Raw genomic sequence first — 12,620 nt, 5'->3', positions numbered from 1 at the left:
TATTTATATAAATGCATTTCTGAAGGCACACACATATTTATACACTAAAAATTTAATATAATTATTTTAAAATCTATTACAATTTTTTTTTAACTATTATATATACTATATATACTATCAAAGAATATTGTTTTCTTTGATAGTATTGTACCGTCACCGCGTTAAGTACATACTTTTGTCTAATAGGTCCCGGTGGTAACAAAAATGATGCTGGGTAGATAAAAAAGGGTAAGATAAAAGTCTAGTTGGTTTCTATGTACTTCTGCACAAAAAAGTTGGCATAGAACCGTAACAGCAGAAAAAAATGAAAAAATGAAAATATTTATTTATTATTTATACATTATGAACGATTAATCTATTTGTTTTAATTACCCTATAGGTTGTTATTTTGAAAATCAATCTTAAATATATCCCTGCAGGTATACCAACTTTAGTTTCATTTTTTTCAAAGGACGTTTGCTCCTTGAATTTGTGATTGTGCATGCGTATAACAACCATATAACATATCTCCCACTCATGACGTGGCCATTTCATTATTTTTCAAAGTGTAATAAATATTTTTAACTAATTAACGATAAATATAAAATATTTGATAAAATAAAGTTGAGGAGCCGGACAAACCAAAATTCCAGCAATTGATTGAAAACAAAAAACAATAGAAAACTTAATTGCTTTGCTTAGAAGTGAGAAAAAACGTTTTTGTTTTTTTATTATTAATAACTAATTAAATAATTAATTAATGAAGTGTGCAATTATAGATTTTAAATGTGCAATAATGAGAAATTAAGAGTACTTATTCATTTTTTCTGCTGTTCAGGTTCTATGCCAACTTTTCTGCAGTGTTGATCATTGTGGCATTGGCCTTGTCCTGTTGCACATCGCCTTGTAAGACACGTTGTGTTACTAAGTTATCATTCTTTTATCGAAACACTTCTCTTACGTTTATTATAATTAAAAATAACGTTTAAGTGGAACTAAAAGTTTTGCTTTTCATGATTTAAAGAAAACGCAAAATTGAATTATAGGACAAAATTATTGTGCATCACGGTAATAAAGAAAACATTTAATAATTAAAGTGTATAGACTGATATTAATATCTATTTACATTCCAGAAACAACGAATATTTAAATCAGTGTGCTGCAAACGAGCTTTAATATGTATCCGATGGAAAGTTTTTTGCCTTGTGTTCTAACCATTTGTACTCTTTATGGATTTGGATTAAAATGGTGCTGTGAATATGCCAAGTTTTGCATTTCATTGAGACCAAAAGAGGACGAGTCCATGACAAAGGGTACTAGATTTTGGAAGAAATGTGAAATAATATTTACCAGTCAACTGTTCGAAGCTTGTCTTAAGTTTATAATAGCAATAATAGGTGGTCTCATTAATTTAAGCCGTTGTTCGGAGGATAATGAAGTAGTCATTCATAAAGTTAACATCATATTGTTGTTCCTTGTTTACTCTGTTGTAGTCGACGTTGTCAATTTTTTTCGTCCTCGTCACATAAGCGATGGTTTAGTCAAAATGGGTTTGGCGCAAATCTTTTTCATTGAAGGATTTCTTTTTGTTTTGGTAGGCGTTGATGAAATTTTAGTTGTTAACATAATTTTAGCAGGTATCTGTTGGACAACATCTCTTGCTGTTACTTTAGAACTTATATGGCCAGAAATGAAACTTTTAAGAGCTTATACGACTCTTTTACACGGTGGATGGATCCTTCGTATGTATCAGGTGGAATCACTTTTACCTGTTAGAGTCTTTTTGGACTTCTCATGGTACATGTTAGTTACAGTTATTACAACTTTTTGTATTGTCGGCATTACAAGAAAGCGGGCGCTAAAATTAGTAATCGAGAAACCACCTGAAAAACCAATTAACGATTGTCAAAAACCACTCCAAAAAGTATAATTGGTTCATTTAACAGTGTAGTGATATTGAATACTATAGGTCTTCAATCGTCAGGTAGTGAGATTTGTATACAAGTATATTATCAAAAGATAGACTCGTAGTAAGCATAATCATACTTATTGCTATTATACATGAAATAGTGTACAGCGGAGTACAATCTATTTCTTTAACATGTTCACTGCCACACGCTTTTCACATGATTTTTCTACCATGCTTACACAAATTTTTGATTGTGGGATGCATATTTTGTTTAATTCTCTTTTACAACTGATTAACAGCGTTGTATAATTGTGTTTTGTTTATTTTTTATGGTGAAGTCACCGGTAACCATCGAGGCACTGTAGGCCATTTTATTATTATTTGCTCCTAAATATGGAAAAGATTGAGGAATTTATAGCAATGAATAATTTCTGACCATGACGATTGATTTGCAGAAGATCTATACAAAGACCAATGAGATATCGAGTTCTACAAAAAAATATATTACATTTACTCATAGTTTATACTAGTCACAAACCCATTCAAAGAACCTCCAACGGATTGTTTAGTATTTTCTTAAAATTTTTCTATTTTATATTTTCTTTGAAATCTTATCTCTGTTTGCAAGAATCTGAAAATGAATAGTTTTTAACAAGTACTTACGTTATAAATTTAATTATGTTATAGAGACAAGTAACTCGGAAAAATATTTCAATTCCTAATTTTAGGTTGAAGTTAGCAAAGTATTTAGTACAATGTTCTGATGTTAAAGATTGCATTTTATCAAGCAATTGCGTACAGAAAAGACGTAATCACGAATTAAAAAAAGAATCGAGAAGTGCTGACTGTTTTTGTTCATATTTTCTTTGTCTACCGTGTCTAATTGTAACTCATCGAAGCGTACCCAAAAAAAATGTATATTTTCTTTGTAAAAAAAAAAATTATTCTTACATACAATGTATGTCATAGATTTCTGCACAGAAATCATTATAAAAACAATGGTATTATTTAAAAATTTATCAGAATCGATATTTATTCTAATTATGTATTTTTACTAATGATTGTGTTGAGATCACCGATGACCTACACAACAGTCAACATGTTAAACTCATTTTATATGCAATAATAATAGCATTAGTACAATATTGCAATCATATTAATTAATATCTATATATAATACTCAAAATATTAATCAACGATGATACCAATTCAAATAAGATTGTGTCTTTTGATATTTGTTATATTTATTAATGTATTAGGAGTATCTATACTTATATTACTATGTTTATAATTATTTATACACTGTTTTTTATCTCTTATTATGTGCCATATTTATATCATTAGCATTTGATACACGAATTTTGTATTTCTAATTGTAAGAACCAATTTTTTTAATACATGACCTAATTTACTCATTGAATTTTAGCGGTTTTTTATTTTATGAGTAATCAAATGTCTCGTATAGGTTCGATTTCAAATATGGCGCTCTAATGATATCAACCATATTGTTCGCCATGGAGTCTATACACAAGGGAGACGATCGCCGTGTTATAAATGTGGGTACAATATTCATAATGAAATAATGATTTCTATTGCCACTAGAGCGCGCGTCTAGTAACTTAGTCTGGTTTTTAAAAATAGTAATTAAAACAAAACTATCAAAGAGACTTATTAATTCATTTGTTTATTTATAAAATCACACGTACTTAAATCTAAATTTAAGAACATCACCGCCACCCTCGTGGATAATTATCGTACTSGATATTCAGTCATTTTCAACAACACAAATTTGACGCAAACGTCTATCTCGATCATCCTCCTTGTATATAGCTCCGTTCTGTTCGCAATTACATGAAAATTATATTTAATTTATTTTCGTAAATATAAAAGCCCTCATTTATTAAATAATAATAAATTAAACTATGAGTATATATATATATATTTTATTATAAATAAATTTACACTGTAAAAATGTAATAAATTCGATAAATGTGTATCGATTTAGATAGAATTGTCCAATCAAAAATAAACTGACCAATAGGAAAAGACTTCTTAAGTAGCACGATATGTCCAATGAAAATACTCCTAAATTGTAAGAATCAAACCGGCTGAACCCAACCCTGTGATATGTAAGGAACGTAATGTGTCATTTTTCACGTGTTAACATATATTTTTGGTAAAAGGAGGAGATAGTTGAAAAAAATCATAAGGATATAAGGAAGAAGAAGGATTCAAAGTTTGTTATCCTTTTGTAATAATGGTAAGATATTTTTGATAAATTTTAACGATAAAAAAATATGTTGCAGTATATCTGAAAAGAATATACCTTATCAATAAGACAGGATGTATGTAGTTCCTTCAGTATCTCTTATTTATGATGACTTTATTCTACTATATATTGTCATTATATTACATGAAATAATTATAAGAAAAAATATGATAAACATTATAAAGTAAACGGAACTGCAATTGTTGAATAAATGTTTAAGTTAAATTTTATTAAGTTCTTTTTTTAAGTATATTTGTTTCTTTACATTACAGTCTGGAACATTGAAACCTTATCTTATGGCGGTGAGACGTACTCTCACAGCTGCAATGTGTCTTGAAAACTTTTCTTCCCAAATAGTAGAGAAGCACAATAAACCCGAAGTAGAAGTAAGAGCAAGCAAAGAACTTTTGTTAACGCCTATATTGATCAGCAGAAACGATAAGGAGAAAGTATTAATAGAATCAAGTATAAATAGTATGAGAATAAGTATCGCTGTTAAACAGGCAGATGATCTGGAAAAGATTCTCTGTCATAACTTCACAAGATTCATGACCATGAGAGCGGAACATTTTATGATACTTAGGAGAAAACCTATAGAGGTAAATATATTTAAAATTATATTAGCTTGTCCACAACAAGTTGGGACAATTTTTTTCTAAATAAATGTGATGGAAAAAACTGTGTAGATTTATCGAACAACCTAATTCATTATCAATTGATTAGATTTTATTGAAAAAATAATTTTGCTGTTTATTTCTTAAACAGGGTTATGACATTAGTTTTCTTATCACAAACATTCATGTAGAACAAATGTATAAACATAAGATAGTAGACTTTGTGATTCATTTTATGGAGGAAATTGATAGAGAAATCAGTGAAATGAAACTTTCTATGAACGCCAGAGCTCGTATTTGTGCGGAAGAATTTTTGAAGAGGGTTGGTATAAATATATTATCTCTACATTATTGCACGATAATTGTTTAATATATGTTATTCAATTATTTTTAATGTAATTTTATTTTTAGTTCTAATCCATAAAGTGCAGATTGTTATGGATAAGTGTCTATAAACGAAAGGCAGTGAAAAGAGGATGCAGTAAAAAAATTATCTCCGATAACCAACATTAGAAAAAGATTGATGAATGTTATAATAATTTACTCAAGATGGTCCCTCATCCAACTAAAGTATCTTAACCTTCGATTCAATTTCATTCAACTAAATTCCATCGAATCCAAATTTATATTTGGAAATCTAAATGATAATTCTGACATAATAAGATTGAGCGTAAGTATCAAAGACTTTTGATCGGTTATTTATTGTAACGAAGGAAATTAAGAAAGGATTTTGAGTAAGGGAAAAAAGAAAAAAAAAAAAATAGATCAATGTATATGAAATAAAAAGAAAGAACTCGAAAATGCTTCTTGGAAGAAGCGATAGAGAAAGCTGCAAAGAAGATTTCTAGACTGGTTTAATCTCAGAATCAATGAATGTTACATCGTCTGCCTGCATTGTATATTTTTTACAATAATACATTTAAATAGATAATTATTCCTAGATTATAGAAACATCGATTTAACATTTAAAAAAAAAAAAAAAAACATTCTTCCAAACTTCTTCTACTATCAGAAGAATTATTGAACATAGATTATCGTGTTAGTTAATTAATATAAAAAAAAAAAAAAAAAACAACAACTTTCTGTACACTACTTGTAATTTTATACCGTTAAGTATCGTATTTGTCGTCATCGTCGTTTAAAGACGAGGAAGAAGCTATTATGAATTATGACATAGTTAGATTGAAAAATTGCACTAAATAATGGAAAGATATAATATTTACCGAGCGGGTTCCTCTGACGCACGATCTTGAATAAAAAAAGACTACGTGTGTTGATACGTTAGCATACTTAAATATCAATAAAGAAAATTAACGTCCACCGATAATTATATTCTAACTAAGCGTCAATGAACTGCCAAACATTATTTAGTATAACAGAAGGAAGGGACTGTATAATTATAATTATTCTAATAACACAAATACACTCACATACATACACTTACACACTTTCATACAAACGATAAATACTAGTGTTAACAAAAATCGTTAATTGTATTTATTGTAATTAACAATGACGACAAAAAAAAATTAACTATTTCATTTGAATATCGCGTGAATAAGATTTAACGTAATAAGGGATATTTATTATCCACTTATAACACAATTAATCCAATGTATTTTCTCTATATTTCATTTTTTCCCGCCATTGTCATTGCTATTTCTACCACTTTCGTTTTTATTTCTAAATTTTGTACTTTTAAGGTATGCAAATAATTTTTTTTACGTCATTGAGTTTAAAATTAAAAAAGTCATATTACTAGGCACATTATTTTATCAATGAATCTAATATGTATATTATTTAATTGTTAGACACATAGAATTTATTACGCGTTGATCCACAGAGTGGATATTTAAAAGATGGGGATAATATTTTTAACAAAAAGAAAAAATAGAAGAAACTAAAAGATAATGATGAAAATTTTTATTTAATTTTTATTATAACAACAAGTTATATACTTTTTACGCACGAGTTCTTCTTATAACTAGAAGAATTATAATCTTAATACTTTATTTTTATATAATTTGTATTAATTTTATTTTTAATTATTATAATTAATAATAATTCAACGACTAATGTAAATAAGAATAAACGATGTGAATCGATAATAATATTTCTATCGATCATTTGTAAAAAGTTCGTGAGTTTCGAAACGCCTTAACGAAGGCAACAGTTTATACAAAGGTATCTTTTTCGAACGGTGGAATCCATCACGTTCGAGGTGATTCCTATTTCCATATGGGTGGAAGGGTGTAGATAGAAGAGGTTCTCATGATCAATCAGGCATTTACTTCGGTCAGTGTCGATTCGCGAGTTTTTCGAACACGAACTCTCCCGAAGATAATTCGAAACGTTTCGCGCCTTTTCTTTCTCTCTTATTCTCATTCTTTGAAACAAACGTGACGTTGTGACAGTCGACACGTACAAGGACAAATACACGTGCATGACACGTACGGATATTTGCAACGCGAGAAAGCTTAGTATACTCTTGTCAATCTCGCGTATTTTCTAAAGACTTACAGTAGAATGTCTCGCATACGCGAAAAGGTAGTTTATAATGGAGCGCGCGTCTAGCAGTGGACATATTTGAATTCGTAAGAAGGGTAAGTGGATAACGGTAGAGACCGTCAAAGATTAAACTTCGTTTGGTTACTCGAAGAAGAATTTACAAGAAATTTTACAAGTATTTGATAAAAGCACAAAAAAAAATACCTCGTACTATCATTTTTACGAAGACAAATTTATTCCACTAATTATTATTATTGTTATTAAATATATACGTACGAAATAAACATCGAAGAAATGATTAAAAAAAAACAAGATAGAGTCATTATCAGATTTGTGAACGCGATTATCGATTAATATCAAGAATTTTGCATTAAAAACTATCATTGATCGTTTCTCAACATTTTTCAAACATACACACACACAATTTACATTAACAATAATTATTTATATAACAACAGACGCAATATATATACGTATATACATAATTTTTCTTTAAAATTTCGTTCACGTTAATTTGCATAGAATAGAATTCCACCAATCAAAGTTAAGAATTTGATTCGTACGATTTCAAATTATAGGTATGTAAAACAAAATAGGAAAAAAAAATATATAAAAGAAGACATTTTCGAAATGAAATCGAAATTGCTGATGTTGTGTTGGTCTTTTCTTGGTTGTTGCTGGTGGTGTTCGTTTTAAAAGCGAGTGTTCGTGGTTTCGAAGTCGAGTCGAGTCTAATTCTTCACGCAAGTCCCCAAAAATACACGAAGGAACGAAGAAGAACGGTGAAGAAAGAGTCGTCGTGTTCGTTGGTATCTCGGTGAACGAACAACACATACCCCGAGAGAGATAAAGGGAGAGAAAATAATTCTTCCTAGTGATTAACGCGTATAGAAGCTTTTCTTTTGACCAATATCGTGTTCTTTTTTCTTTCTTTCTCTTACGTATATCTACGTATTTTCTCTTCATCCCTCTCTCTTTCTCTCTCACTCTGTTACACAAGCACATATACATTGAATGTATCTTTCTCTTTTGCATCCCTCATTCCTTCTCTCTCTTACACACACATATTCCTACTCATATATATATATATCTTTCTCTTGTTCATTCTTTTCCCTCTTTCTCTTTAACGTATACATACACAAAGCACACATACACATTATACATTACACATCTCATCTACGTATCTTTCTCATTTTCATCCCTCTTTCTTTTTCTTACATACACACTTAGATACATTTGTCTCTTTTGCATCTTTCAATCTTTCTCTCTCTCTCTTGCATATATACATACAAACATATCCATGCATAAATATATACATGTAAGTAAAAAAAAATTGTTCATCTTCTTGATCCCTCGGACAATCTCGACTTTCTTTCTTTTTCTTTCATCGACACAACTTTGATGACGATGATTATAGTTGTGTTGGTGATAGAAGTGGAGGTGGTGGCGGCGTCGGCGTCGGCGTCGGCGTCGAGCTTGCGCGTGCTTTTTACGCCGACGCCGACGCAGCGGCCGTAGCTCGGAGTCGGCGTAGTCTGGGACCTGGCGTCTCCCGATCGGGAACGGGAAACGAGAAGGAGCCGAGAGGAAGAAGAGAACAAGAGTCGTCACCGTCGTCGAGGCAGAGCTTACTACTCGAAAGCACGACCATAGATAGAGAAAGAAAGAGAGAGAGAGAGAGAGAGAGAGAAAGAGAGAAACAGAGAGAGATAAACAGATAGAGAAAGGGCTAGGGAGGGAGTAAGAGAGGGAAGCAGAGACAGAGATTCGCACACGTAAGGGTTACTCATTGGAGGAGAAGGGTAGTGGGAGAGAGAGAGAGAGAGTGTGAGGAGAGGGGTGGGGTGGGAGAAATAGAGAAAGAAAGACAGAGACAGGTGCATAGGTAGAGATAGATAGACAAACGAAGAGAGAGAAAGAGAGAGAGTCTTGCGTGCGGCACGAGAAAACAGAGAGAGGGCCTAAGTCGAGAGTTAGGAGTTGTGGCTCGCGTTAGATAGGATGCGTGTGCCTGGGTGCGGTGTCCCACCACCACCCGACAACCAAAGGTTCACCAACGACGAGGACGATAACAAGGAGGAGGAACGCAGCATCACCTTACACCAAACTACTATTACTATTATTACTATTACTACTACCACCAACGTTTATTATTATCAGGGGAAGACCGAAAAGTTTGACGAGAAGAATAAACATAAGCGTGGTAACAATAATAACAGGGAAGAGAACGGTGCGTCGTTCACCGGGATATTACCAACACTGTCGGATTTGATCGTTTTGAGAGACAGCATACTCGTCTTCGTTGTCATCGTTGACGGCGAGAAGGAGGAGGAGAAGGAGGTGGTGGTGGTGGTGGTGGTCGTCGTCGTCGTGGTCGTCGTCATCGTCGTCGTGGTGGTGGAGGAAAAGAAGAAGACGAAGAAGACAACAACGAGAAGGAGACTTTGTCGTGGTGAAATCGTTAACGCTCAACTCGGTGTTATCCTTCTTGTATTATTTTTGATCAATTTAAATAGGACATCATCATTTTTCAACAAATTCAATCTCGTCAGTGTATCAAATTTGTATCGTTTATCGGACGTTACTACCGTTAACGTTAACGTTACCGTTTCCGTTCCCGTTCCAATCGTCGTTGTCGTATTAATCGCGTAGCCCGGTTTTTTCTTTCTTTTTTCTGTCAGTTCCGCGATCCACGCGCGCTTTGCGGCTTTGGCCGCGGCGTCGCGACGGCCACGACGCTACTCGCCGAAAATTACGAGCGTCGTCAGCAGATTGAACCATCTTCAATCCTAGCTGACTTCCTCATTCAACCAGAAGCTGCTGTCAGCCGGCTTCAACCTGGACCGCCACCGTCCTCCCACCTACTCATGTTCATCCCGGATACCCTGAGGAGCTGCATGGTGGAACCGGATGTCTCGACTTACCTGCAGGCCCCTTCCGTAGGACAGGTGTGTGTGTGTGTGTTTTTTATTTTTGTTTTTCTCTTCTTTTTCATTCATTTATTTTAAATTGCATCTTTTGTATATATTTATATCTCTTGGTAAATACTTTATCTTTCATATCTATAATTTCGTTTCTTGTTCCTCGTTTTTGTTTAATCTATATATTGTGTGTGTGTGTTTAGTTTTATTATTATTATTGTTTTATTGAATTAGAGTATTATATTGTGTCTCGTAGCAATAATTTAGTATAATATATCGATAATTATTCCGTAACGCGACGGCACCCCTTTTCGTTGTCAAGAACACGTGCGAATCACGAGCCGCGTGTTCGCGCTACCATCCAACAACCATACTCGAATCCTCGTGTTCCTAACTCCTTTAACGATTCTTACCTGTGTTTTATATATCGATATTTTCGATTAATTATTCACAATCATTCTTGTGATCTCTCGAAAATGTGATTCTCGAAAGTGCGCATCTCTCTGCAGCAACCAATCGGGGAACATTACGTAATCATCTTTGTTATCGTATTACGTCGAATGTATTCAGGATTATTTTACGCTAGTTTCTTATAATCCTTTTTCATTTATAATCATATTCGATGAGTTATTATCGATCATATTTTAAACGAACTCGCGGGAAAATGCATTCGATACTCGTTCAATTGCAATATATCAAATGGTTTCAATAAGATCTTAAACATAAAATCGTTTGTTTTATTCGTCAAATATAATATTTTGAAGGAAGAATACAAATTATTTGAATATCAATTAATTCATAATTATTGATTGAATATTATTTCATTATTATAATGTATTTATATTATTTTATCGTAAATTCAAATAAATTTTCAAATCAAATCGTGCGTGTTTCTGATACGAAACACGTAACGCATATACGTGTATGTATGTATGTGTAAACCTAATTGTAAGTTTTTAGTAGGGACGTTTAAAGAAACACGCTCGATAGTTTCGCGTGGTGTTCGTTGTTTTTCGATCGAAATAGTTGCTCACACCACAAGCTTCCGTCAAACTCGTCAGCTGTTTTCCCGCGATATAAAGATTATCTTGAAGAACTGTGAAAAAAAAAAAAAAAAAAAAAATGAAGAACATCCTTTTTTTTAAAAATCTATTCAAAATTAATATAATACGCGAAACACGTGTCCACGTGTGTGGAATCAAACGTTTCGATCTTTTTTTTTAACGTACAAACTATTTGGTTTTTTTTTTTTTCGTTTAAATTCCCTATCATTTAAAAAACAATTAAAATGTTAATTATTGTCGAGGTTGATAAATTGTTCACGCTCCTCACCCTCGTAGAAATATCCACGTTACACACATACACACACACACGCACGAATACATTTTTACAATCGAAATCGAAAATATCGATGATACAACATTTCCCCCTCTCCTCCTCCCCCTCCCACCCAAAAAAAAATTTGAAAATCGAATTACGTAGATGTGAATATATAATCGGACCAATAATAATAATAATCTTCGCTTTGTCGTCTTTCGGCAAAGTTAGAACGCTCGTTAGCGTCTCGCATGGGACACTTATTTTTGGGGTGATGCGTATTTTGAAGTTTACGCTGGGAGGATATGAGAGGGGCCAGGGTGAAGGGGGGAGAACGCTGAACGTAATTATCTTTACTCTCTGATCGTTTCGTACGGGAATAATATCTCTCGCGTGTGTTGGACTTTGAGTTGTTGATGGTTGATGATTGGGGAAAATGATTGAAAAGTTGATTACACCGAAAGTATTTTTTTCTAATTTATCACATTTTTCTTTTACCTTGTTTTCATATTAAACACACACACACACACACGTATACATCATTTCTAAATGGATCATATTCTATTTTATTTCTACGTCTATCTCAAATCTTATATTTTCCATATTTCTAAATAATAAAAACAAAAAATTAAGAAAAATACATTTGACAGTAGAAAACTGTGATACATAGTTTAAATAATAAGTTATAGAACCAAGGTCGGAAGAAACCTGCTTCGTAGGGTAAAAAAAAAGTCGAACGTAACGAGAAGAGAAGATAGCAAAGAGGACAGTAGAGTATAGGAGAGGGTTACTGGGATGAAGAATTGGGGGGTGGTAGTAGTAGAACATAGGGGTGCATCTCTCGAGAGAAAAGAGTGCACCGATAAGAAGAACCTCGTTGATGGTTGTGCATCGCGATGTATTTTCTCTCTCTTTCTTATTTTACCTTGATAAGCATGCATAGTTCAGGTTCTTCCGGGTCTACCTACGTTCAGCTTCTACGCTTCTTCTTCTTCTGTGTTATGTCCCGCCAGACGAAGAGGAGTTTGGCTATCGATCGGCTTCAGTAGCAGCAGCAGCAGCCGCGTGGTCGCCTCCCTTCTTTCTTTCTTTCTTTCTTTCTT

At 32.8% G+C, this 12,620-nt stretch overlaps 3 protein-coding genes across 6 annotated transcripts in view; all 3 read left to right on the top strand.

Moving 5' to 3' along the window:
- Positions 1-457: 457 nt before the first annotated feature.
- Positions 458-3,134, top strand: LOC106789392. 2 transcript variants are annotated; one of them, XM_014753554.1, is made up of 3 exons: positions 458-547; positions 818-1,047; positions 1,113-3,134. In XM_014753554.1, exon 3 carries the CDS (start codon positions 1,157-1,159, stop codon positions 1,907-1,909), a length of 753 nt encoding a protein of 250 aa, XP_014609040.1. In that variant the 5' UTR covers positions 458-547; positions 818-1,047; positions 1,113-1,156; the 3' UTR covers positions 1,910-3,134. The 2 variants fall into 2 exon arrangements, with proteins under 2 accessions (XP_014609040.1, XP_014609039.1); XM_014753553.1 differs by having other exon boundaries at positions 468-683.
- An 844-nt stretch (positions 3,135-3,978) lies between these two features.
- LOC106789390 (actin-related protein 2/3 complex subunit 4) lies at positions 3,979-5,843 on the top strand. Its single transcript, XM_014753549.1, has 4 exons — positions 3,979-4,148; positions 4,430-4,756; positions 4,923-5,093; positions 5,183-5,843. The coding sequence occupies exons 1-4, from the start codon at positions 4,146-4,148 to the stop codon at positions 5,186-5,188; spliced, it is 507 nt and encodes a 168-aa protein (XP_014609035.1). The 5' UTR covers positions 3,979-4,145; the 3' UTR covers positions 5,189-5,843.
- Positions 5,844-9,894: 4,051 nt separating this feature from the next.
- LOC106789379 (nuclear factor 1 B-type) overlaps positions 9,895-12,620 on the top strand; it is a 94,522-nt gene continuing 91,796 nt past the window's right edge. For 2 of the 3 annotated variants that reach the window (XM_014753533.1, XM_014753532.1), the window contains exon 1: positions 10,047-10,227. In XM_014753533.1, the coding sequence (XP_014609019.1) occupies positions 10,147-10,227 (81 nt within the window). In that variant the 5' untranslated portion in view covers positions 10,047-10,146. Of the gene's footprint in view, positions 10,228-12,620 lie in introns of all 3 variants that reach the window. The other variant, XM_014753536.1, reaches the window with a different exon arrangement.

The sequence above is a fragment of the Polistes canadensis genome, unplaced genomic scaffold, assembly GCF_001313835.1.
Source record: "Polistes canadensis isolate GaletaPanama2010 unplaced genomic scaffold, ASM131383v1 scaffold_181, whole genome shotgun sequence".
Classification (NCBI taxonomy): Eukaryota; Metazoa; Arthropoda; class Insecta; order Hymenoptera; family Vespidae; genus Polistes; species Polistes canadensis.
This window is presented reverse-complemented; position numbering and strand designations above follow the sequence as displayed.

Bases quoted from the DNA above. Each gene is read 5' to 3' on its own strand.
- LOC106789392 (XM_014753554.1), top strand. From the start codon at position 1,157: ATGTATCCGATGGAAAGTTTTTTGCCTTGTGTTCTAACCATTTGTACT.
- LOC106789390 (XM_014753549.1), top strand. The intron at 4,757-4,922 runs GTAAATATATTT...TTTCTTAAACAG, and splicing joins TTAGGAGAAAACCTATAGAG to GGTTATGACATTAGTTTTCT.